Source organism: Taudactylus pleione, unplaced genomic scaffold (assembly GCF_031769625.1).
Source record: "Taudactylus pleione unplaced genomic scaffold, aTauple2 ptg000282l, whole genome shotgun sequence".
In the NCBI taxonomy this organism is placed as follows: domain Eukaryota; kingdom Metazoa; phylum Chordata; class Amphibia; order Anura; family Myobatrachidae; genus Taudactylus; species Taudactylus pleione.
Genome location: NW_028284684.1, coordinates 5,791,544 through 5,818,681, shown reverse-complemented (window position 1 = coordinate 5,818,681; position 27,138 = coordinate 5,791,544). Strand labels below are relative to the sequence as shown.

Genomic DNA, 27,138 nt, shown 5'->3' with positions numbered 1-27,138 from the left:
GTTATTGACAGTATGAGAGGGGGAGATAAAAGAACAAATATAGATTTAGTGAGCTCATCTCAGCTGATTGTGTCTATTTATATATTTGTTTCTAGCATGGGATTTGTTTCTTTTCTCTTGAAGATTTCCAACAGAGCCTGATTCACTACGGATAGCAACTGAGATTGCGGCTGCAATTACGCACGCAGTCTGGCTGGGATGATATGCTAATCCATTGCGATTGCTATGCTGTCGCAGCACTACATAAGGATGCCCACCTTACCTTATACACATCTGTATTGTTTAGCAAGACTGAGAGTACCATTGCAGCCTCCGCACACTTGCACAAGCTCTGACCTTACTCAGGATTTGCTAACTTCATCGCAGGCATTCAAGCTGCGTATGGCATCGCAGTGGATAATTTATGCACGCCCCTGCAACGGCGTTCGAATGCATTGACACACCTGCTTTTCGTCGACCACCCCCCCGTCACTTCCTACAAAAGGCAGTTCCTGTCAATCACTCTGCATAGTCAGACGCAAACTGTGCAGCTCTCCTCTCGCAGAGAGATCTCAAACTGCGACTGCAATCACTATAGCTAATTTATGCATGCCCATGAAACAACGTTTAAACAGTAATGGTGCATACACACGGTCAGATTTTCCTTCAGATTTGTACAATAACGATTTTAAAAATCGTTCAATCGTTCATATCTGAAAGAAAATCTGACATGTGAGCCTTGAACGATGAGCGATGCGCGTTCCCGTTTGACAGATAACGATATCTGACATATGATATATTTACAATCAGATTTGGTCGATTTTCATTCATGTTAATATTGTCAAAAATCGTTTGTCGTTCATGAAATCGTTGGTAAAATCGTTCAAATCGTTCATCGTTCGTCTGACAGATCTGACCGTGTGTATGCACCAGAGACACGTCTGTGTTTACCTAACCACCCCCCGTTACATCCCCCAAACGCTGACCACGTCACGCACTTTGCAAATGGATCCTCTGTGCATACGTAATCGCAAAGCAATAGCAACATTTGCGCAGTGCGACTTACATGCATGCGCACCAGTTTTTGAGCTTACTTGAATCCCAATGTACCTAATTGAAGCTGTAAGACATAGCCAGGCTAAGTAAAAATTCTGAACTCATATAAATGTGCGTCTGTGTAGTTCAAATGTGGTATTCTCCTTTTTAGGGGTGCATTTTCTTATAATATAACATTTGCATTAATTTTCATGAATACATGCATTTATTTTAGCATGCCAAAACGGTGGCCCTTGCTGGAAGAAAATGGCACTCCTCCTTATGGGGGGCTACATGTCATTCTAACCCACAAACAACTCTCAGTAATGCCCCTGATTCTAAATTCAAATCCAAAAATGTAATGTATTTGTATAATGTGATAATATACACAAATGTAAGTGGTAGAGAATGTTGGGATGCTTTCACTTTGTTTAGTGAATGGTTCCTCAATATGAGCTGTACAAAACAGCAAGTGCAAAATGTTCAGATTAAAATTTGGATGAAATAAGAGCTTAATTTGGATCAGACTTAGGGGCGAATACAATTAGCTGCAAAAAGCCGAGGTCGTCGAAAAGCGCAATGACTTAGCCTCATTCGCTTGTTTGGAAGCGATGTTTTCACAATGTGTATTCCTGCTTATTTCCGTATTCAATTCCAAAACAGGTGAAAACGCGGTGGGCGAATGTATTTAATAACGAAACTAGGGAAAAGGACAGCATATTTTGGGGAAATCAGTCTGTACCCCAAAAACAGTCTCACTGACCCTGGAAATCAACATAGAAGAGTATTAATAGCCCTAATAAAAGTATTTAGTGATCTTAAAATGAGTCAAATGGCTGTTATATGCATGTTGCATAAATGTGAAAAAATGATGCAATGCAATGTATTTTGAGAAAAATAAGTACCACAGTTAAGTTTGGGGTACAGGTAAATGGGTACTAGTATATTTTGGTGTCTCTAAAGTGAAGATTTAAAACAAATAAAATACACCTGCTGCAGCTTCCTGCATTCTTTAAAACACCTGTCTCAACCTTATAGCCCCCAAAAATACCTAGCCTCCTATTTTTTGCCCATGTTCCCACACTTTTTAAATGTTCGCCCCAAAAATTACATGTATTTTTTTTTTTGAGTGAAGATAATTAGTCATTAGGGTGGGGGAGGAGGGTCCAAAGGGTTCTGAACCAAGTCCCCACATTTGTACTACAAAACATGGATTTTGCACCTCTTTTTTCCTGCCTTTTGCTGGAGAAACTTTTTCGGAAATTGAATATGGAGATACTTTGAAAACAGGCATAAAGCGCAAATCTGAAAAACACTAGTGTCTGCGCCTATAAACACCTGACCATATAAACAAACCAGAAAAGTAATATGAATGAATTTATTTCAATAACAATAGACTTGTTAGAACTGCAGCTCCTCAGGACATAAATTAAAACAATGCAGTGATATAATAAACCACTTTTGATACTGAATAAAATAAAAATAAAAATGAAAAACAAATAAAATGAACCAGTTCCTGGGTGGATGACAAAAGTTCCTCTGAATATTGATATCTGGGTATAATGATGCAATAAAGATGGCAAACAATTGTCCCAGAGGTATAGGTTATCCGCATCTCCTTGGACCAAAAAGGGGGGCTACTCACTGCTGATAAATTAAAGTTCCAAGTAAGCCAGTAAGTGAATGGACATATGATGATTATTGGGAACCCAGCCAGCAGAAAATTCCACAGGGGCAATAGTGGGCAAATAGAAATTCAGCCTACACGTTACGAGAGTCTCCAGACTCCGGGCTGGTATGCACCGTCTCAGAGAGTAGATCCACGGACAAGATGATGTCTGCCGCCTGCAGACAACAGAGGGAAAGGAGCGGTAATGTGAGCTTCAACACCCGGGATCAGCTGAAACAGGTAAGCGGTGATGTGATGTGAGCTCCAACACCCGGGATCAGCTGAAACAGGTAAGCGGTGATGTGATGTGAGCTTCAACACCCTGGATCAGCTGAAACAGGTAAGCGGTGATGTGATGTGAGCTCCAACACCCGGGATCAGCTGAAACAGGTAAGCGGTGATGTGATGTGAGCTCCAACACCCGGGATCAGCTGAAAACAGGTAAGCGGTGGTGACAGCGGGGAGATGCCACAAAGTGGAGGATATGAGCCGCAAGGTCCGCAATGGTCTGTGACCGGGATATACACTCCAGTGTGTGCAGTCTCCTGTAACAATGGTCAGTCTGAATTACGGAGCAGCAGTTCAGAAAAAGGTCAAAACCTTGACGCGTTTCTCCTCATTGAATTAGGTTTTTTCAAAAGGCAAGATGAAACTCTCCTTCTTGGGAGGAGATTATAAATACACAATTACCAATAGCAAGCTTTCAGAACAAGCTGGATACAATTAATCAATTAATAGCTGTCTACATGTTCTAAACATAGAACGTGTAAAACATACTTTCTGGTTTGTTTGTTTGTTTCAAGATTAAATTTTCACAGTAAGGGTACTCAGAAAAGAAGGGCATTAATGAATATATATGAAGAAATACCATATATAAAAAATAAATTAAACAAATAAATATATATATATACTTCTAATAATAAAAAACATATAAATATATAATATAATAAATATAAGGAGACCAAAATTAAATGAATCCCCCTAATCATTATTAAACAAATAAACAGATAACTAAGCTCACACATATTGACCTATTTGGACATGAATACTACCCATATACTACTACCAAGAGCAACGATACTACCTAATATGGGGAAAAAACACTCCTTAACCCATAAGGGGAAAATTAACCAATCTACATACCATTAAATACCGCACTGGATGATCCAGTCACAAAACAATAATACATACACAAAAGGAAAAAACGAAGAAACATAGAGAACAATAATAAAGCGCAAATCGGCATAAACTTTTCGCCGATCACCCTTAGGGGGGAAATAAAATAATAAATTGTTGCACACAAAGTTATAAGCATCGCGTCATAATTGTGCTTATCATCTATGCGCGCTCCTGTTTTTGTGCAAACCAAATTGCAAAAGTTTTGTTGCGGCATTCACGGAATAATTCTTGCTGCTTTTACCTGCAATAAGTGTACGTAAAAATGGGGAAGTCTGCTAGTACCCCAAAAAACATAAAGTGATATAGGATAGTATAGAGGTGTATTAATGGCCCTAAAAAAAGTGTTGGGGGTTCTTAAATTGTGTAAAATAGCTGTTATATGCAATTTTCTAAAACAGTCAAATAATGATAGAAAGCAGGTGTTTTTTTTTGACAAAATAAATGTTCAACTTAAAATGGGGGTGCATAACTTGCCTATAAGTATATATTTGTGTCATTTAAAGATATTTCTCTAACACCCACCTGCACTCTTAAAAACACCTGTCCCATTCATACAGCACCCCCATATACCTGTCCCACATCAATTAACCCGTTTTCCTGCACGTTTTCACCCCAAAAATTACATGTAATTATTTGTCAAATTAAGCTAATCATCTCAATTCTGCAACCAGTAGTTTTTAAAATAAAACAATGTGTCCTAAATATGTATATGAGATCACGGTTATCAAGCATCCAAAACTACACAAATGATATTTTGCAGCAAAATAAATACAATATGTATACATTACTAAACCTGTCATTATGGCCTACCAAGTGAATCCAGTGAAACTGTGTTTCCTCTTCCCAGCAACAGGTTATAATAACAATAATACATTTTATTTATATAGCACTGTTCTCCCGCAGGACTCAAAACATGGTACATTATTCAAGGATTTGGTATTGCAGAAAATAGAAAACCACACAGAGATAATTAAAAACAACCAAAACCTAGAGAGCACAATAAGCATATTGCAGGGTTGGTGCAGACATTTTGGGAAGTAACATATATATTTTACCAGATGAGGCAGCCATCTTGGGCGCACTACGTAGTATTACCCTGGGTATAACTGGGTGGAATAGGGTATGCCTAGAAGAGATGACACAAAATGAGTGGTTGCAGCATCCTAACGCTAGGAGTAGGGTCCCACCATAATCATCAGGTGCATGTATTTTTCATCCCATTCACGAGTGTACCAGGTGAGGCAGCCATGTTGGGCTCACAACGAAGGTTACACTGTGGGCAGGGCCGGACTGGCCATCTGGCAGTTCTGGCAAATGCCAGATAAGCCGATGGCCAGATGGGCCGGTCAATTGCCGGGTCGCCAACGCACAGCATGCAGCCAAGTCGCAGCACTTCAGAGACACCCACGCCGCCGCCGGTCATTCAAATCTGATGCAGACCGTGAGCCAATCAGAGCTAGTGGACCGGCAGCCAATCAGCAACGACTTTCGGTCCACGAGCACTGATTGGCTAGATTTGAATGACAGCGGATCTGTCTGACACTACCCGGCCCCCGGTGCAGTGCATGTGGCTCTCGGCGGAACAGGTGCTGGCACTACGTAGCTCAGAGATGAGCCCGGGGTGAAGCAGAGGAAGAACAAGCGGGGCTGAGGTAGCAGCACGTCCGGGGAGGTGAAGGCTGCAGCGACGGTGGCACTGCTGGGACAGCACGATGCAGTGAGCGGCGGAAGCAATGCAGGAACCGGGAGCAGAGGTGGTCTTCTGTCCAGCACCCACAGCAGCTGCACTCCCACCCCGCCAGGGGCCGAGGTAAGCTGCTACCCCTCCGAGCAGGGCCACTGGCCTGGGTACCTGCAGGTAAGTGAGACTCTGTGTCTGCACACGAAGGTCTTGGAGGGGTTCTTCTGGGTGCTGGGTCTAGGGGGAGGCCCCTCCTCGGTGCTCGGTCTCGGGGAGGGTGCCCTCGTACGTGCTGGGTCTATTGGGGGGTAGGAGTGCTGCTGGGATGACTCAACCCACTCCTGTTATGCTGTGACATGTGCCATGCAGTACCCAGTGACCCTGTGTTAGATGGGCCCTTAATGTGTACATAATGGTGTACATGGGTGTAGTCCAGTGTAGGCATGGCCTCCTCGAATATTATAGTACGGACATTCTATGAAACCTTTAACCCTATTACCTTAACACTAACCCCTCACTCTAATAGCCTAGCACTAATACCCAAACAACCTTAACCCCCGACTTTAACAAACCCCTAACCTTAATAACCTAACTTCCAAGTACTAACCCCAAACTCTGATACCCTAACACTAATACCCAAACAACCATTAACCACTAACAACCTACCTTAACCTCCTGCTGCTAACCTAACCCAGCCCTAACCCAAAGGGCCATATGGTTCTTATCTGCCGTCAAATTCTATGTTTCTATGACACTGTCAGGGTGAGTGCATCTACAGTACCTACAGCGTTTGTTTATTGAATGCCTGCACTAACCACCTGCAGAATAAGTGTGGGTTACCATGTTAGAGCACACATGAGGATTAGTATATTGGACTTTTGTCTATCTATCTCTGGACATTATAAACACATTTATAGTCGCATACTGCATTAATTTACAGGCTCTATATCCACGGGATACAGTTAATATACCGACGGATGAGAAGCCGTCCGTCGGAATCCCGCTGTCTAAATCCCGATATGGAACTAAATACAGGCGTCAAAATCTAGACGCCTTTCTTTAGCCCGAGGGAGGGTTAGGTTTAGGATGCGGGGAGGGGGGGGTTAGGTTTAGGCACCACCATGGGAGTTTTAGGGTTAGGTACCCCTAAGGGAGGGTTAGGAAGGGTAGGGTTAGGTGACTTACCTGCTCCGTCGGGATTCTGCTTCTGTCGGGCTTCCACTGTCGGTATTTCACCCGGCGGCTATTAAGACGCTGGGATTTCATACTCAACCCATATCCACAGCCTGAACCTATATTATTTATGCTGTTTTTTTCATAAAGATATTCTTAGCTGCACATCAATTTGTACCAATTAGGTACTCAGGAAGGATCAGATCATGGGACTTTTTTATACGTATTAATGTATTTATGCTGTCTCATTTTTTAAGCTAAATCTTTAATTTTGTTATGAATGGAATATAATGCCAGTTAGGGTTTTTTATAACTAATTTATTATTTTCCATATGAAATGTAAATTATCATCTATACTGAGATGGGGAATCTTGCCATTTACAGTACATGTATTCTGATTTAAATATATTTAATACTATAATCTGGTGAAATAAATATTTACTGTTTTAAAACAATATTGTTGTGGCTGACATTTTTTAGGGATCCATACTCTACCCCATGTTGTCCCAAACCACCCCCCTTCCAACCCCCTTTTTCTCCCAAGAGATAGAAGTAAACGCTGTGAACTCTCACCTTAATATTTACCCATAATTCTAGTAGAGGTATCTAGGCAATTTGAAGCTGAAACCTATTTCTTTAATAATCATTGGAATTTGCGCACATAGACAACACAAAACTCTCCATGGCTGCGGCTGCCTGCTGTGTGCTGGTGACCTGCAACAAATTCACCTGCTGATGGTACCCAGGGGGAAGAGAGAGGCAGCTGGACGGACACAGGGGGGGTGTGAGAGGTTGCCGGAGGGACGTAGGGGGCTGGTGAGTTGCTGGCGGGGTCGCATAATGTGTAAGGGGCGTTACTATATGGCATAATGTTATAAGGGGCATTACTGTGTGGCAGAATTTTATAAGAGGCATTACTGTGTGTGGCATAATGTGTAAGTTGCTTTACTGTGTGGCATAATGTGGTTTAAGGGGCATTACTGTGTGGTATAATGTATTATAAGGGGCATTACTGTGTAGTATAATGTATTATAAGGGGCATTGCTGTATGTGGCATAATGTGTAAGGGGCATTACTGTGTGGCATAATGTGGTGTAAGGGGCATTACTGTTGGTGGCATAATGTGTAAGGGGCATTACTGTGTGTGGCATAATGTGTTGTAAGGGGCATTACTGTGTGGCATAATGTACTGTTTAAGGAGTATTACTGTGTGGCATAACGTGAATGGGCTCTGTGTGGAATAGCGTGAATGGGCTCTGTGTGGTGTAACGTGACTAAGGGACACTACTGTGCAGTGTAATGTGACAAAGGGGCACAACTGTGTGGCATCATTTAAATTGGAGGTACTATTGTGTGGTCATACCCCGTCCCAGCTAGGCCACACCTGTTTTTTTAAGTGTGCGAGAATACATCAGTTGTGTATGGCAGTTCCAATGCTCTTTATGTACACAGAGCACCAAATAGTGTGACTCTTTGGTGTGCACAGATGTGTCGTCCTCTGGGTTCAGCACCCATGCCCTAAAAAATTCCTACACTAATCACTATCTAATCCTCTACAACTGCAAAGCTAGGGCTTGGTCAATTGGCATAATGCCTTCCCTTTTCTGTGTGTGTGACCTAAACCAATGTAGTGCCAGCTTTACCTAACAGAGCCAACCAAATACCAAATGTTTGACTATGGCACATGTTTGAATCCCCTGCATGATGTACACTTGTATGTTGTTCTAATAATTATATTTGTAAGAGCATAGACTAAAAGTGGGAGGAGTCAATAGTAAGGGGAGGAGTCTATGCCAGGTGCTGACGCAAGGTGGGTCTTTTTTGCTTTAAATGCCAGGGCCTATTTTTAGTCCCAGTCCGGCCCTGACTGTGGGAGATAAGCCGTACAAGGACCCAAGGCATATATGGGAAAACTGACATGAGTGTGGCAGTATGATATACCCAGTATGAGTATATCTATGTGAAGTACATCCTGCCCATGAAGGATGCACTTCAGTGGAGGTATAACACGCTGGCACATAATACAGTGGGGTGGAAGTACAGTACATGGTACAAAACAGGCAATACCAAACACAGCAAACAGTGATGCAGTTTGGGCATGATGTATTCGGGTTACTGAAACATTTGTAATATAATAAGCCCTAAATGAATAGATCCAGGTGTTTGTTCATCCTGCCCAAGAAATAACCATCTGAGGCAGCCATCTGGGGCACACTGTGTAAGTATAACATCCAGACGGAGAGAAAATAAAAATAATAAAGGAGAAGCTGAACACAAAGGTATAAAAGGCCATATTAAAAAAATAGCGAAGGTAAAAAAAAACATGTTAAAGTTAATCAGAAATTAAAAATTATGGTGTAAACTGTCCTAGCGTTTCCCTCGTTCGAGTGTGAGATCTTGTTGTATACTAATAATTATAACATAACACAGTGGCTCCCAAACTTTTTTGAACCACAGCGCCCTATAGTATCAGCATTTTTTCCACAGCATCCCTGGGCCAAAAGTTTCTTATTGAGAAGTTCAGCAAGAATGAAATAGAGTAAATTGTGCTTCTATGTCACCCTTAGGTTCAGTTATGTGGTGGATGACAGAGCTGTGCATCTTTTTGTCCACATATGTAACATATTTATTGATGGCAGTCATTAGCATTGGTTTTGCCTATCACATGGACTAAAAATAATTCTATATGGTACTGGACCACCAATTCGAGGTACCCCTGCAAGTGCCCTGAGGCACCCCAGGGAGCCAAGGCACCCATTTTGGGAACCACTAGCATAACATATTGAAATTACAGAGCAAAAAGGAAAATAACATCCACTCTGACTGTAAGAGAAACAATGTAATTTTAAATAAAGTGATGGAAAATGATACATAAGTACTGGTGAGGTTTTCAAAACAGCATTTGATGTCAGTAATAGCTTGTAGTAAATAAAGCACCATCCACAGCTATGAAGTGCAGGTAAGCTCATGAACACACAGCCTAAATCTGGGTACACCCTATACAGAAGTTCCAATTCATTAAATCCCAGAACACACAATATAGAGCGTACACACTATGCAATCTTCCGAATGATGGGACAATATATCGTGTTGTGGGATTGTATCCAGTCAATCGTTTCTCCTGTACACTATGGGCCTGATTCAGACCCGCTCGCAAGCGGTTCGATGACCAGACAGTGCGCACGCGAGCCCCGGAGCGAGCGAGAAATCACTTGCTCCGGGGCTCGCAGCAAAACAGGGCGGCTGTCGATGTTGATCGACAGCTCGCCCCATTTTGTAGGCGGGGTGGGGGGGGGGTGGCTGCACAAACAGAGGCATTCCTGAAGGAACGCCTGCCGTTTGTGGGCGGCCCTACTGACATCACCAGTGATGTTAGTAGTGAGCTTCCGGCTCTATTGGTCACCCACAGCTTAGCGAGCGGCCAGGAGGCTGTCGATGTTGATCGACAGCTCGCCCCGTTTTGTAGGCAGGGTGGGGGGGGTGGCTGGACAAACAATGGGATTTTGGTACCTACCGGTAAATCCTTTTCTCTGATTCCACAGGGGACACTGGAGGTGCTTACGCTGGGGTATATAGGCGTGGATAGCTGGAGCTGGCACTTTAAAATTTAGAGGTGTGAAGCTCCTCCCCCTCTATGCCCCACCAGCCCTCAGTTTAGAAAATGAGAGGAGGTGGAGAACAAGCGGAGTGAAAAGGAGAGAAGAACACACAATAACTGAATCATACAACATACAGAACAAAACCGAACAGGCAGGCATAGAGCGCAGAGGTGCGCGTCCAGTGTCCCCTGTGGAATCAGAGAAAAGGATTTACCGGCAGGTACCAAAATCCCATTTTCTCTTTCATCCACTAGGGGACACTGGAGGTGCTTACGCTGGGGACGTCCCAAAGTTATCCCCACGGGTGGGAGTGCTCTGTAGCGCCTGCAGAACAAGGCGGCCAAAACGGGACACCGAAGAGGCAAATGTATCAAATTTGTAAAACTTGACAAACGTGTGAACTGAAGACCAAGTGGCCGCACGACACAATTGTGACGTAGATGCTCCTCTACCGGCCGCCCATGACGCACCCACAGAACGTGTGAAATGAGCCGAAAATGACGAAGGAGGCCGGCGGTTAGCACTAACATAAGCTTGATGAATAGTCAGCCGGATCCAACGTGCTAAAGTCTGCTTAGACGCTGGCCAACCCCTCCGAACCGCATCATAGAGGACAAAAAGCGACTCAGACTTACGAAGGGAAGCAGTCCTGTCAACATAGATGCGGAGAGCCCTAACCACATCCAAGGTAGGAGAACCAGAGTCCTCCACCAACGATGGTACCACAATAGGCTGATTGATATGGAAAGCCGACACGACCTTAGGAAGGAAGGCGGCTATCGTCCAGAGTTCCGCTCTATCCTCATGAAACACTAGGTAAACACTAGGTAAGGAGGTTTATAGGAAAGAGCCCCCAATTCCGAAACCCTATGAGCCGAAGCGAGAGCCAGGAGGATTACCGTCTTCCAAGATAGGTACTTAAGATCAACCTCCTCCAAAGGTTCAAACATGGGCGACTGAAGGAACAGAAGAACTAGATTAAGATCCCATGGATCAATTGGATGTACAAAAGGAGGTTGCACGCGCAAGACCCCTTGAAGAAACGTCTGCACCTCAGGAATGAGGGCCAATTTCCTTTGAAAGAAAATGGAAAGGGCAGAAACCTGCACCTTTAAGGTTCCCAGACGAAGGCCAGAATCCAGACCCGTCTGAAGGAAAAGCAGAAACCGGGATAAGCAAAAGGTCCTAGACGGAAGATCCCGACTAGAACACCATGAGATATAACCACGCCAGATGCGATGATAATGCGCAGCCGAAACTGGCTTCCTGGCACGTAGCATGGTGGGAATAACCGGGTCTGGGATACCTCTACGTCTTAGGATATCAGTTTCAAGAGCCACCCCGTTAAACGTAGCTGCGCTAAGTTGGGGTGTATGAAAGGGCCCTGCAGTAGAAGATCCGGGCGCAGAGGAAGGGGCCACGGATCGTCTGATAATAGGGACCGAAGGTCCGAGAACCAACTTCTCCGAGGCCAGTTCGGGGCCATGAGAATTACCGAGGCTGACTCCTGTCTTATTCTTTTTAGAAGACAAGGAAGAAGTGGAATCGGAGGGAAAACGTAAACGAAGTCGTAGGTCCACGGACTTGTCAGAGCGTCTACTGCTTCCGCCTGCGGATCTCGAGTTCTTGACACGTATACTGGAAGCTGACGATTCAATCGTGACGCCATGAGATCCACCTGAGGACATCCCCATCGACGTATCAGCGCGTTGAACACGTCTGGATGAAGCTTCCATTCCCCGGGATGGACATCCTGTCGATTTATGTAATCTGCTTCCCAGTTGTCCACACCCGGAATGAATACCGCTGACAGGATTATTGACTGATTCTCGGCCCACCGGAGCATCCGAGTTACCTCTCGCATAGCCATGCAACTCCAAGTCCCTCCTTGGCGGTTGATGTAAGCGACAGCCGTCGCGTTGTCGGACTGAACTCTTACCGGACGAGCCTTTAGCAACTTTGTTGCCTCTATCAGAGCATTGTAAATCGCTGTGAGTTCCAACACATTTATGGGCCACTTCTGTTCTAGAGGGGACCATCGACCCTGAAAGTGATAATCGAGGACTACTGCGCCCCATCCTCGAAGGCTGGCATCCGTGGTTATGATGATCCAGTCCCACATTCAGAACCGTTTTCCCGCTAACAGATTGCTGGAGTGTGTCCACCAAAGAAGGGCTACTCTGGTAACCGGGTTCAGACGTATCTGTCGATGTAGGAACAGGTGAGACCCTGACCCCTGTGCTTACAGGTCCAGCTGGAACACCCTGGAGTGGAACCGGCCGAACTGTAGTGCCTCGAAAGCAGCTACCATTTTCCCCAAGAGACGCAGACAAAGAAGCATTGACACAGTCTTTGTTTTGAGGACCAGCTGAACTAACACTCGGATATCCTTGGCCTTGTCTGTTGGAAGAAAAATCCTCTGAGATTTCGTATCCAATATCATGCCCAGAAATAAAAGTTTCTGGGACGGATTGAGATTTGACTTCTTGAAGTTGATTATCCAACCATGTTGGATTAGAATGTGATATGTCAGTAAGGCATGATCTGATAGAAGAGGCACCGATGGAGCCTTGAGTAACAGATCGTCCAAATAAGGTATTATGTTCACTCCTGATGACCGAAGGAGACTGACATGAGTTTGGTGAAGATGCGGGGAGCCGAGGATAACCCGAACGGCAATGCCCGAAATTGATAATGATCCTTCAAAATAGCGAAACGCAGAAAAGCCTGGTGTGGTTCCCAAATGGGAACATGGAGATATGCGTCCTTGATATCCAGGGATAATAGGAACTCCCCTGGTTCCAAGCTCGCTATTACTGACTTTAGAGACTCCATCTTGAAACGATACATCTTCAGATACCGGTTCAAAGACTTCAGGTTTAAGATGGGCCTGACCGAGCCATCCGGCTTGGGTACTACAAACAGGTTTGAGTAAAACCCCATACCTCGTTGAAGTTCCAGAAGATACTACTAGAGACTGGATAGCCTCCTGTAGAACCTTGGCTCTTTCTGCCTGTATTGGCAGACTTGTAGTGAAGAACCGAGGTGGAGGGGAGGTCTCGAAATCTATTCGGTACCCCAGGGTAATTAGTCTTTGGATCCATGGTTCTGTAGAAGTCTGGTTCCAAACTTGTTGAAATCTTTGGAGGCGGCCTCCCACTGCAGATGGTCCCAGGTGGGACGGAAGACCGTCATGCCACTTGTTTCTCAGCTGGTTTAGGCTCTGGTCTACGAGCAACCGTGTGTGGACGACCTCTACCTCTGCCACCTCTTGGTTGTGTGGGCGCACCTCTGGTCCTACCACGAAAGGAATGTGGCGCCCGAAAGGAATTAAACGAAGGTCCCGTGTAAATTCTTCGGGGAGCCGGTGCAGCTGACAAGAGGAAGGAAGACTTAACCCCCTGTGGCTTGGGATATCCATTTGTCTAATTCCGGCCCGAACAGCATGTCGTCAGTGAATGGTAGACTTTCCACCGCACGCTTGGATTCTGCGTCCGCTTGCCAAGCGCGTAGCCAGAGGGCTCTGCGGGCCGAAATCGCCGAAGCAGATATGCGAGCACTAATCTGACTGATATCCTTTGAAGCTTCTCCCATGTAAACTGCAGATACACGGATGTGTTCTGCTAGTAGACGTAACTCTGCTCTGGAATTACCTGAGTCCAATCCTGTAATCAATTGATCGGCCCTGGAAACCACAGCCTTGTTAACCCAAGCGGTAACAAGTGTGGGCCTGAGTTGAGCACCCGCTGCTGTATAAATAGATCTTAGCGTTGTCTCCAACTTACGATCCGACGGGTCTTTTAGAACTGTAGCTTCTGGTACTGGGAGTGCTGTTTTCTTTGAGAGACGGGAGACAGACGCATCTACTGGAGGAGGTGTTTCCCACTTTTCCATCATGGATGAAGGAAAAGGGTAACTAGATGAAAACCGGCGCGGAATCTGGAACCTCTTATCCGGCTGTTTCCAAGCTACCGAGAGCTGTTGCTGAAGTTGCTGCGAGAACGGAAAAACTGCAGAGCTCTTCGGTTGTTCGTTAAATAATTCAAACTCCTATGATGGAGGTATTATATCCTCAGGTAAATTGAGAGTCTTTCTGACCGCCAAAATTAAAGATTCCACCCCGGGAGAGGTGGACTCTAACTCCTGAGGATCGTCCTGTAATGCAACATCTAATTCCCCTTCTTCGGTATCCTCCACAGTAAGGAATTCTTCCTCCGACTCCTCTGACTGGATAACAGTCGTCAGAGTACGCTTAGGTCTCTGGTAGGAAGTGGAGGGTGCGGATGCCGCAGTGCCCATAACCTGTACCAAGGTGTCTAGAGACTTAGTTAGCCCCGCCACCCAGGGAGGTTGAGACTTACGTGCCTCAGCTAACTCTGACGTTAAGTCTGACATAACTCCTACCATGTCAGCGGCCCATGGCGGAGCAACTGAGTCAGAAATAGCCATCGGTGGATCAATTGTTATACAAGCATCACATAACGTGGACCCAGTGGCATGCGGCTTAGATAGCTTGTTGTTACATTTAGAACAGACAAACATCTTTTGAGCCGCTTTTGTTTTGTTCGACATGGATAAACAACAGTCACCCAGACACAATAGACAGAGCAGTGATTTGAAATAAAACAGAAGGCTGGTTGGGACACAGAGGAAGAGGTACCACCTCCCACAGATTAGATTCCCTGCACTGACACCCCAGTGTTACTCACAGCCTTGCCAGGGATGTAGACAGGCGAATCAGCCTTCTTCATGTGCCTGCACACTACCTGTGGTGGAGAGATGCAGGCAAACAACAGGTTAAACGCAGCCCCCACACTGCTGTAACAGCCACTGCCGCGTTAAATAGATAGGGAGCCCGCACTATTAGGCTCCGCCCCCTTTCTCAAGTCCGAGGGACTAGAAAATGGCCACCACGCTGCAGTCACAACCTCCCCCCTGCGCTAGCCCCGCTGAGAAGGAGCCGCTAGTCGCGCTCATCAGCGGGGAGAGGGGATAAGCATAAACATTGAGCAGTGCTTATAGCGCTCTCTGAATTCAGCGCTGGCGGCGGGGCAGGAGTCGGGGAAAGTGCAAGTGATTTGTACTCACTGCGATCCCCTGGACGGCTCTTCTGAACAGCACTTCTCCTCCCTGCTTCCTGGAGGCAGTCTGTGCTGTGTGTGTGTGCGGCAGTAAGGAGCTGTCAGATGCTTTCGGTGAAGCACTGCACACTCCTTCCTGTAACCCAGGAGGTTAACAGGGTGCCAGTAACCCGGACCCCACCTTTATAGAGGTGGCGAAGGGTACTTGAAAAATAATGTAAAAGATGTTTTAAAATAATAAACAAAAAATAAATAATAGTGTAAAATAAAAGAAATAAATAATTATGTGACCTGCTGGAGCACAGCAGATTGTGACCAGCTCCGACGGCACATTTTCTAAACTGAGGGCTGGTGGGGCATAGAGGGGGAGGAGCTTCACACTTCTAAATTTTAAAGTGCCAGCTCCAGCTATCCACGCCTCCAGTGTCCCCTAGTGGATGAAAGAGAAAGAGGCATTCCTGAAAGAACGCCTGCCGTTTGTGGGTTGCCCTACTGACATCACCAGTGATGTCAGTAGTGAGCTTCCGGCTCTATTGGTCACCCACAGCTTAGCGAGCGGCCAGGAGGCCAGTTTTAATTAAAAAAAAGCGTCCACCCCGATTCAGAGCGAGCGCTTGCTATTTGCGAGCGGCTCTGAATCAGGGCCTATGTGTGGTTGTGCGTACACAATACACGAGGTGCACCACACATCAGATGGGACCAAACAGTAAATGACAGAATTGGCATACACACTATACGATGTGTATGATATATTATTCCAATCCACGTCGGGATTGATCATATAGTGTGTACAATAGCAGAACAGTGGAAGGTAATGGAAAATCAGTGCGCTTCAACTTCTGTGAGGCAGAGAGAACAAAGGGCCTGATTCAGAGATTTCCGCTAATGCAGTTGCAACTGCATTCTCTCGCGAATCGCAGTTGCTAAAATATGCTAATGCTTTCCAAAGCACATCTGAGCATAGGGACACACACTGCTGCCTTCCTATATCCATCCGACGACGTGCAACAGCGTAAACATTATTAAAATCAATGCAGATCTGGTAGCCATGCAGCATATGCGGCAAGTCTGACCAACTGCACACACTGCTGCTCTCCTGACACGCAGAGAGCTCTCATGCTACAAAGGAGATCACAATAGTTAAATTTATGCACGTCCATGAAACGACATTTAAATGGTCAGACATGCCTGCATTTGCCTAGCCATTCCCAGTTACCTCCCCCAAACACTGACTACTAGTCACTCGCTTTGCGAATTACAGTAATCCTCTGTGAGTGAAAACGCAAAACTATTGCTGCGCATGCACAGTGCACCTTACACACATGTGAAATGGCAAACAATCGCTCGATCTGTATAAATTAAGATAGAACAGTGTCAGATAACACCGCTGCGCAAACAATTCAAACAGCAGCCCCCTTCAACAGGTCCCAGAGCATCACCCAACACTCAAATCCACAATGAAATACAACCAATTGGAACCCGGAGGGGAGCGCTACACACTTATGAGCTGAGAGGGTTTAACAATGGAAAAGACACAAAAAAAGTAAGAAAATACCACTATATTTTCTGGAGTGGTGTTAAGTTGTGGTAGACTTACCTTTGTTAACTCTATTTCTTCGAAGTCCATAGGGTCCACCAGGATACCATGGAATGTGTGTGGTTGGAGAGATCCAGGCACTAAATAGTCAAAGCTTTAGCTCCCAAGATGCACCGGTCCTCCTCCAAATATACCCCGCCCCCAGCCACAGGCAGACAGTTTTGTAAACAAGCCCAAGGCAAGAGCAGGAAAGAGGAGAAGGAAGAACAGTACACTCAAGAAACACTCTCCCTAGGGGCCCTATGGACTTCGAAGAAATAGAGTTAACAAAGGTAAGTTTACCGTAACTCTTAATTTCTTCTCAGACCAAGTAGAATGTGCTGTAACCCTGTTTGGAACAGGAAGATCAGCTTGCGTGTAGGACTGAGAGATTGTCATGCAGAGCCAACGAGCCAGAGTTTGTTTGTTAGCTGGCCTGCTACGCTTGTGAAAGCCGGACAACACAAAGAGAGAATGTGATTTCCTAAAGAAATTAGTATGATCCATGTAGGTCCGAAGAGCAAGAACTACATCTAGAGAGGCTTCTCCTGCAGAGAGATCTAAGAACTGGAAGGCCGGAACCACAATCTCTTCATTCCAATGAAACCGGAATACCACTTTAGGGAGGTAACCAGCCCGGGTATGGAGGACAGCTCTGTCTGGATGAAAGATCAAGAAGGGGAGCGACAGGAGAGAGCTGCCAAATCAGATACTCTGCAGCCAGAGGAGATAGCGAGGGCAAAGAGCGTCTTCACTGTCAGCTACTTGAGTTCTACGGAGTCCACAGGTTCAAACAGAGGAGCCTGTAGAGCCCGGAGAACCAAGGACAAATCCCACTGAGCTCCCAAAGGAACAAAGGAGGTTGAAAGCAGAGAACGCCTTGAAAGAATGTTCTAACATCACTGGAACCAGACTGATAGTGCAGAAACCTGGACTCTAAGGGAGACCAGGCAGAGGCCGTGATCTAACCCCGTCTGGGGAAACCCAAGCACCTGGAAGACCCTAAAAACTGGAGGGTCACAGCCTCTGGGTGAGCACTATTGAAAGTAAGAGGGCCAAACTCTGTGATAGATGCGGGCTGAGGAAGGCTTATGTGCCATTATAATCGTCTGAACCACAGAGCGAGAGAAACCCTTGGCTCTTAAGCGGGATGACTCAAGAGCCACACCATCAAAGACAGATGTGGTAGGTCCAGGTGCAGGCAAAGACTCTGTGCTAGTATATCCTGCCATAGAGGAAGTGAAAAAGAAGTGTCTATGGAGAGACTCCGTAGGTCTCTAAACCAATGTCGCCTGGGCCAGGCTCGGCTATTAGTATCACCATGCCACCCTCTTGCTTGAACTTTCTAAGAACCCTCGGGACAAGGAAGATCGGAGGAAAGAGGTATGCAAGTTTCAAGTCCCACATCACTGCCAGAGCATCTATGAAGGTAGCTGAGGGGTCTTTGGTCCTGGACCCTTACCTGGGGACCTTGTAGTTGTGACATGAGGCCATGAGGTCAAAGTCTGGCAGGCCCATTTGTCCACCAGGAGTTGAAAGACATCCAGGTGGAGAGCCCACTCTCCAGCGCGTATAGCCTGACGGCTTAGGAAGTCCGCTTCCCAATTGAGGACTCTAGGAATGAACACTGCTGAGATTGCCAGGAGATGACATTAGGCCTAGACCAGGATGTTTGCCAGTTCCTGCATGGCTGACTGACTTGGCGTGCCTCCGTGCCTTCCTGATGGTTGAGGGAGGCTACCGCAGTCGCATTATTAGACTGGATTTGGACCGGCCTGCCCAGAGAAGGTATTGCGCCCGAGTGAGTGCTCTGTACAATGCTCGCAGCCCCAGAATGTTTCTAGGCAGGCGACTTTCCTGTGTTGTCCACCATCCCTGAAAGATATGTTGACCGGTAACCGCGCCCCATCCGCGAAGACTGGCATCTGTAGTGAGAAGTTCCCCATTTGGAATCCAGAAGGGGCGACCCTTGTTAGATAAGACGTCTGCAGCTACCATGAGAGGGAAGCCAAACCTCCGGAGAGAGGGGAATCATCAGGGCCTGGATCAGATGATACTACCCGTTCCACTGGGAGAGAACCAGTTGTTGAAGGAGCCTGGAGTGGAACTGGGCATATTCAACCATATCGATACCATGGACCCCAGGACCTGCATTGTTGAGTGAATGGATAACCGTTGATTGTGCAGCAAATTGCGCAAGTGTAGTGCCAAAATTTTGTCAGCTGGCAGAAAGATCCTTTGTATTTGAGAATCAAGTATTGCCCCCAGATGTACTATCTGCTGTGTCGGAGATAGGGAGGACTTTTTCCAAATGATGAGCCAACCATGTGTTTGCAGGCAGTCCACGGTCAGCTGGGGATGGAGTTGTAACACAATCAGGGAATGTGCCAAGATTAAGAGGTCGTCCAGGTATGGACAGGATTCTGACTCCCTGGCGCCTGAGGTACGCTGCCATAACTTCCATTATTTTGGCAAAGACCCAAGGGGCTGTTGACAGACCAAAGGGCATCGCCCGAAACTGGTAATGTTCCTGCAGAACAGCAAACCGTAGGAACCGTTGGTGGGTTGGAGTAATCGGTACATGCGGGTATACATCCTAAATGTGCAGAGAAACCATGAAATCCCCAAGCTCCAATGCCAGAACAACTGATCGTAGAGTTTCCATGCGGAACTTTGGCACTCGAATAAATTTGTTGAGGGATTTGAGATTCAGAATAGGCAGATGAGACCCATTTGGCTTTCGAATCAAAAAGAGAGTGGAATAAAAACCAGTTCCTAGCTGAGCTGAAGGAACCGGTATTATCACACCTGAACATCGCAGGGAGTGAATGGCTTCCTGGAGGGCCAGAGCCTTCATGGGGTCTGGTGGGGGAGCTGTACAAAAAAATTGCTGGGGAGGATGCCTCAGGAAGGTGAGGGTGTACCCCTGAGAGACCACTTCTCAGACCCAGGCATCTGTTGTTGTTTGACACCAAGAGCCAAGCCAAGAGAGAAAATTTAAGAAGTCGGCCTCCCATCCTAGGATCCCCCAGGAGGAGGCCCGCCCCATCAGGCGGAGGGTTTGTCGTCAGACTTCGAAGGTGGACATCTGACTGACCAAGACTGCGTGGATCGCGGCTTGGTAGTCCTGTGAGAACTAGACTGCCTGGGAAATGACTGCCCTCTTGCCTTACCGTGGGGGCAAAAGTACCAAGAAGAGGACTGTCTAGGCTTAGGGGCAGCTGCTAATGGCAGAAAGGCAGATTACGAGGCTGCCACTGTAGCCACGATATTGTCCAACTCTGCGCCTGTCTCCAGAGATGGGTAAGGATTTGAGTGCCCTCATGGGTCCCGTGTCCGCCTTCCAAGACCGTAGCCAAAGGACCCGGGGGGCGACTACCGAAGTTGCAGATGCCTTAGAGGCAAGGAGTCCAGTTTCCAACGCAGCTTCTCCCAAATAAGAGGCCGCTTCCTGAATATAGGAGATGGAGACCAGTTGTTCCCTGGTAGCGTCTGATGGCAAGCTCTCTTCCAGTGCCTCTGTCCATCAACAGTAGGAGGGACTTCCCATTTCGTACACTCACTAGTAGGGAGAGGGTAAAAAGACGCAAATATTTTTAGAACCTGGAACAGTTTGCCAGGAGTACCCCAAGCTTCCCCCATGATCTCAGTGAACTGATCTGATTGATGGAATTCAGCCTTGACCACTTTTGAAGTTTAAACATTGGGGTTTTTGGCTTAGGGGCTGGTTCATCATCCTCTATAATCAGGATAGATTTAACCGCCCTTACTCAAGAAGGGACATCCATTGTTGAATGACGGATCTCCTCGCTTGAGTGTGACCCGGAGAGAGAACCTTGTGCATCATATGCCTCCTCAGATGATTCGTCAGAATCCGAAAGCTGGGTACACTGTGCTTTGGTGGCTAACGGTCTATCCGTCTGTAACATTTGCTGATAGGTGGCAGACGTTTGAGCCATATTCTGAACTGAGTGGGCATAAACATCCATCCAAGGAGGATGCATAGGGGGTACTGACATAGTAGGCTGTAATAGCTGTGGGTACCCCATGGTGGGAGGCAGTGTGGGGGCTGATAAGCAGTCCACTAACTGCGTCATAACCTGAGACAAGGAGGACACCCACGGTGGCTCCTGAACAGGTGCTGGTAAGGTGGACTGGAGAGGTGGTACATAACATTAACACACAGGTTATCCTGTATGTAATCCTGAGGGGACAAGCCTGTTAAACAGGATTTATATGTAACCAGCAGCACAGGCGCCCATTAGGAGCAGCAGTACAGTCGGAGCAGCAGCCCAGGTGCACATTAGGATGCCGAGCGCTGCTTGCTCTGATGTAAAAAAAGAAAGAAAATAAACTAACTCATAAAAATAAAGCTTGGGGCTGCCCCAGCAGTCCTCCTGTCTAAGGGTGCAACCGGTCCTCCCGGCACCAAACGTAAAACTGTCTGCCTGTGGCTGGGGGTGGAATATATGTGGAGGAGGACCAGTGCATCCTGGGAGATAAAGCTTTGACTGTTTGGGTCGCGGATCTTTACAACAACCACACACACCCCATGGTATCTCTGTGGATCCCCTATGGACCCTGAAGAAGAAATATCAGCATTGCGTACAACTGCCTTGTTGTGTACTTTATGCTGCAATTTTTGCGAAATTTCAGCAGTATAAAAATAGTGGTATTAGCCCTGACAACTAAAATGAAGCAAAGGAGTACAGAAGGCCTAGCTGAAACCCTTGCTCACTAAGTGGACTCAAAACTGCTTGTTTTGACCAGTCCTGTCAAGTAATAGTGCAACTTGTTTATGAGTTATAGGAGACCTAAACTAGGAGTGATAATGTCACCACAATCAGGATGTAACTAGGGGCGTGCGAGTGGTGCACATGGCCCAGGGAGCGGCATCATCACTGCCCCACGGCATCTGAATTTGGCTTGCAGATTGCCTGGAATGACACACTGCAGCCAGTAGAGTTACTGCAGAGCTGAATGAAGCTCCACGCAGAGGCCTTCTTTCTTGTGTTGGTGGACCTGTCCCCTCAGCATGGTTGGTGCCAAGTTTAACTTATAGATCCATTCTTGGTGCCAATACTATTGTGCAGAGCTAAAAATGGTGCCAATAATAACATTCAAATCCATATTTGGTGCCCAGACTAATCTGCAAAGCCATATCTGTGTAAACAGACAAATGTGCAGAACTCCTGTAGTACCACAATACATATGCAAATATGAATGGCAAAACTAATGTGCAGAATCATACCTGGTACCAAGGAAAATATGCTTTGCTATATCTGGTGCCAAGACTAAGAGCCATTTTTAGTGCCAGGACGTGTAATGTCTTAGAGAAGAGCCATGCTTGGTGCCAATACTAATGTACAGAGCCATATGTGGTACGTTACCCAATATGCTTAGGCACTGTTTTCCTGCCCTGCACTACATTTTGATAGGTAAACAGAATTAAATGTAAGTGCAATGATAATAGCTATATACCCTGGAAATGACAATGAGGAGCAGAAGTGGTAGCACTTGTTCATTTGAATTCATTCCTCATTCAGTCCAACTATCCACAGCTCTGTATTTGGTGAGGTATAAAGCTGGAATTGGTGATAGAGGGTCTGACGTAGAATTAAATTAAACTGGGATTATATAGTATATAGCATATTTTCGTCCATAAGCACAGTTGTACACATCTCTAGACATGGCAGCATCTGTGTGTGTATCATATGCACCTGGTCACCCATATGTACAGTTGTACACATCTCCATATTTAGCCGCATTTATATGTGTATCAAATACACCTGGTTGCCAATATGCACAGTTGTACACATCTCTAGGCATGGCCACATCTGTGTGTCTATCATATGCACCTGGTTTGCTACTGGTTATTATCATTATTGAATAATTGCACCTGTCCTATACTAGTTGCAAAAAAAACCCAAACTGAAAAACAGGCATATTTTCGCTTATGTGCAAGTCTGCATGGGCCACAATTGCGTGACGCTTCAATATTAAACTTTGCCTATGTTAATAAGCACCGTCATACCCTAATCCCACCTCTCCGGATGTAAGGGCAGATGAAATCAAAATATATATGACTCTTTATTGCTTGTACTTGTGTGTGCCCATTTTTGGAACATGAAAAAACTAACAAACATTTGTATAACTAAATTACAAATGTTTTCATGTAACTCATGTCTACTATATTGGAAAATTAGCATTTACACTTCTTTTTCCCTTCATTTTAAGGCCTCTTAAAATATGCTGCCTTACTTTGCCTTTTGATTGGCTCACCCCTGGATATACTAGTATCAAAGTGAAATCTGCATGTCATTAACAAACAAGCCAGTAAGTATTACCTGGTCATACTGCAGTGCCCTGTGAGATAGGCTGGCATACTGAAGGCTCAGACGACTCTTGTCTTGGACAACATCTTTTAATTCATCTTCCTAGAAAAATAAAAGAGGTAATTTAGTGGAGTTTTAAATTAACAAATACATGAATTGTAAGTATAGATTATACCAAGTAAGCGAACAGTTCAGAACAAACAAAACCTAATTTATAAAGTGCAAAATATCAGAGGCAAATTCTCTTTTCTGTGCCATGTGCCTTGTGCACTTAGATTTTTGCCAAACCGTATAGGTTTATGGAGCAAGATGGAAGCATTGCGAAGAAGCTAAAATCTGCAATGGCTGGTGGGAGAAGTCTGTCTGAATTAGCTTTCCTTGCAAAGTACGGAGTCTGTGTACTGGTGTAAGGAGCTTTGCAGAGTAAGGCAAAATTGAAATTTCAGTTTGTGGAGCAAAATAAATAAAATAAGATAATGGGATGGAGTGGGCACATATTTAAGGGTCTTCCTTGCTATGCAGGGGGATGCATGGAGATTCCCATTCCAGAAAATAACTTGATTTATCCACCAGCCGAACTCAGTGCTGGCAAAGTTCGGGTCTTGTCCTGTGTTTTTAATGGGAAGCCACATTTAATTCAGGAGTAAAAAAAAGTATGTATACTTGTACCTAATAATAGTGTAGAGAAAGCGTAGAGATGAGGCTTCAAAGTGTAAGTGGTAAAGTCACATTACAGTACCCTATTTGTACACAATATAATAATGTATTCAAGTGTCCTACACACAAAAGAGAATAGTATCTGCTATTAATAAATATTTTAAATATAATTAAATACATACAGTATAATACAAAGTAAATTCAATTAAATATAAACATCCAATGCTGTTCCCTTTAAATATCAAACAGGAATCTTATTTTCTGCAGCAGTACAAAAGGAGAATTATGGAAGACTTACCTTTGGTAACTCTATTTCTTTGAAGTCCATAGGGTTCACAGGGGAGACAATGGGGGACAGAAAGTTAAAGCTTTTCTGTCCCAGGATGCTCCAGTCCTTCCCCCCCTATACCTCGTCCACAGCCTGAGGCAATGCAGTTTTGTCAACACGCCCAAGGCAGGAGCAAGATAGGAGAGAAGGAAGACTGGTACACTTAATAATCACACTCTCACACAATAGAGAAGGAAACTGGTGACCAAGAGAAGAAACTCATAGAAGCCAGGTGCATTAGGGTGGGTACCCTGTGGACCTTATTGACTTCAAAGAAAGAGTTAACAAAAGGCAAGTCTACCATAACTCTCCTTTTTTTATTCAGGGTCCATAGGGCTCCACAGGGGAGACAATGGGGATGTCCCAAAGCAGTTGTTCAAGGGCAGGGGCGCTGCTGAGCTGAGAGGAGAATCCGACACCCAAAGGAAACATCCTGAGAGGCAAAGGTATCAAAAGCATAGAACCTAAGAAAGGTGTGGACAGAAGACCACTTGGCCACCTTGTATTAGTTGTCCAGGAGAAGCGCCATGGCAGGCTGGCGGAGGGACCCACAGAGCGAGTAGAATGAGCAGATATAGTATCTAGCACAGGAAGGCCAGCCTGCATGTAAGCCTGTGAAATAGTCATGCGAAGCCATCTGGCCAGAGTCTGTTTGTTAGCTGGCCAGCCCTTCTTGTGGAATCCATATAGGACAAAGAGGGAATCCGTTTTCCTGATGGAACCAATACGGTCCACGTAGATCCTCAGAGCACATACCACATCTAAGGAGGCCTCACCTGCCGAGAGGTCTGGTGATTGGAAGGCCGGAACTACAATTTCCTCATTAATGTGGAAACAAGAGACCACCTTGGGAAGGAAGCCAGGGTGAGTGAAGAACAGCCCTGTCCTGATGAAAGATCAGAAATGGAGAGAGCCCCCAAATCTGACACCCTACTGGCAGACGCGATAGCCAGAAGAAGAAGAGTCTTTGCAGTGAGCCATTTGACATCTACTGAGTCCAGGGGTTCAAACGGAGGACCCTGAAGTGCATGGAGAAGTAATAAATCCCACTGAGCCACAGGAGGGAAAAAGGGAAGTGGTATATGGAGGACACCCTGAAGGAAGGTGTGAACATCCAGCAGTGGAGCAATTCTGCACTGGAACCAAATGGACAGAGCAGAGACGTGCACTTTCAGAGAGGCCAGGCGGAGTCCGAGATCCAATCCAGCTTGAAGGAAGGCAAGAAACCCAAAAAACAAGAGGGTCATAGCTTCTGGTAGCACACCACTGGAAGTTTGTTTGCCACACTGCGCTCTGAGCATGGTCTAGACCACGGAGCGAGAAAGCCCTTTGGACCTTGGGAGGGATGGCTCAAGAGTTACACTGTCAAAGCAGACAGGCCAGGTCCGAATGTAGACATGGAACCTGAGACAACAGGTCCGGCCGTAGAGGAAGTTGGAGAGGAGCGTCTATGGTGAGACTTTGAAGATCTGAGTACCTATGGCGTCTGGGCCCAGCCGGAGCTACTAACAGAACCGTGCCCCCTTCTTGCTTGAATTTCCAAAGGACCTGAGGAAGAAGGGAGACTGGAGGGAAGAGATATGCCAAATGAAAGGTCCACTTCACTGACAAGGCATCCACGAAGGCTGCTTGTCCTGCACCCGTATGCTGGGAGCTTGTGGTGTGTCGTGAGGCCATGAGGTCCACGTCCGCTAGACCCCATTTGTCCACCAGGAGCTGAAAGACCTCTGGGTGTATAGACCACTCTTCGGTGTGCACGTCATGACGGCTAAGGAAATCCACTTCCCAATTGAGAATCCCCGGGATGAACACCGCGGAGATGGCCGAGAGATGATGTTCGGCCCACTTGAGAATGCATGCCACTTCTGCCAATGCCGCCTGACTGCGAGTGACTGAGGTAGGCCACCGCGGTGGCGTTGTCGGACTGAACTTGTACTGGCCTTCCCTGAAGAATGTCCCGAGCCAGAGTGTGGACTCTGTAGGTGGCTCGGAACTCCAGGACGTTGATTGGTAGTACCCCCTCAGTGGGAGTCCAACGACCCTGGAAGGAGTGCTGGCCAGTCACTGCACCCCACCCATGGAGGCTTGCATCTGTGGTGAGGAGCACCTAATCCGGGATCCAGAAGGGGTGACCCTTCTTTAGGTGGGATGTCTGTAACCACCAGGAGAGGGATAGATGAACTTCCGGAGAGAGGACTATCGTCTGGGATCTGATCAGATGGGGCAGCCCATTCCACCTGGAGAGGATTAGGTGTTTTAAGGGCCTGGAGTGGAACTGAGCGAACTAGACCATGTCAAGGTGGATACCATGGACCCCAAGGTCTGCATTGTTGAGTGAATTGACACTCGGCGACTGTGGAGTAACATGCGCACTCGTTGCTGCAGCCAGAGATTTTGTCTGCTGCCAGGAACATTTTCTGAAATTGAAAATCTAGAAGGGTTCCCAGATATACCATCCTTTGAGAAGGGGTCAGGGAAGACTTTTTCCAGTTGATTAACCAGCCGTGTGTTTGTAGAAAGGCAATGGTTATCTGAAGTTGGCGGTGAAGGACCTCTGGAGAGTGGGCTAACAGCAAGAGATTGTCCAAGTATGAGAGTAATACGTGGATAAGTGTAGATAGCTCAATTAGTGCGCAGTCTCTCATGCAGCAGGACAAACGTGATTTTTTTAAAGGTATCCCAACCTTCACCAACACATGTGAAATAAATAAGAAGCAAAAATCACATGACCTGCGCTTAGTACAATACTCCAAACAAGGGTGGTGTTCCCCCCAATCTTATTCAACTCTTCTGTGTAGTTCTCATATATGGTGTCCCATAAACAAGAGCAGAAAGAGATAAACATA

General features: G+C 46.0%; 1 protein-coding gene across 6 annotated transcripts in view; it reads right to left on the bottom strand.

The window, feature by feature from the left end:
* Positions 1-27,138, bottom strand: part of RIMBP2 (RIMS binding protein 2) — a 575,178-nt gene that overhangs the window by 188,849 nt on the left and 359,191 nt on the right. For all 6 annotated transcript variants that reach the window (XM_088482099.1, XM_088482100.1, XM_088482101.1 and 3 more), the window contains one exon: positions 23,320-23,409. In XM_088482099.1, the coding sequence (XP_088338225.1) occupies positions 23,320-23,409 (90 nt within the window). The remainder of the gene's footprint in view (positions 1-23,319; positions 23,410-27,138) is intronic.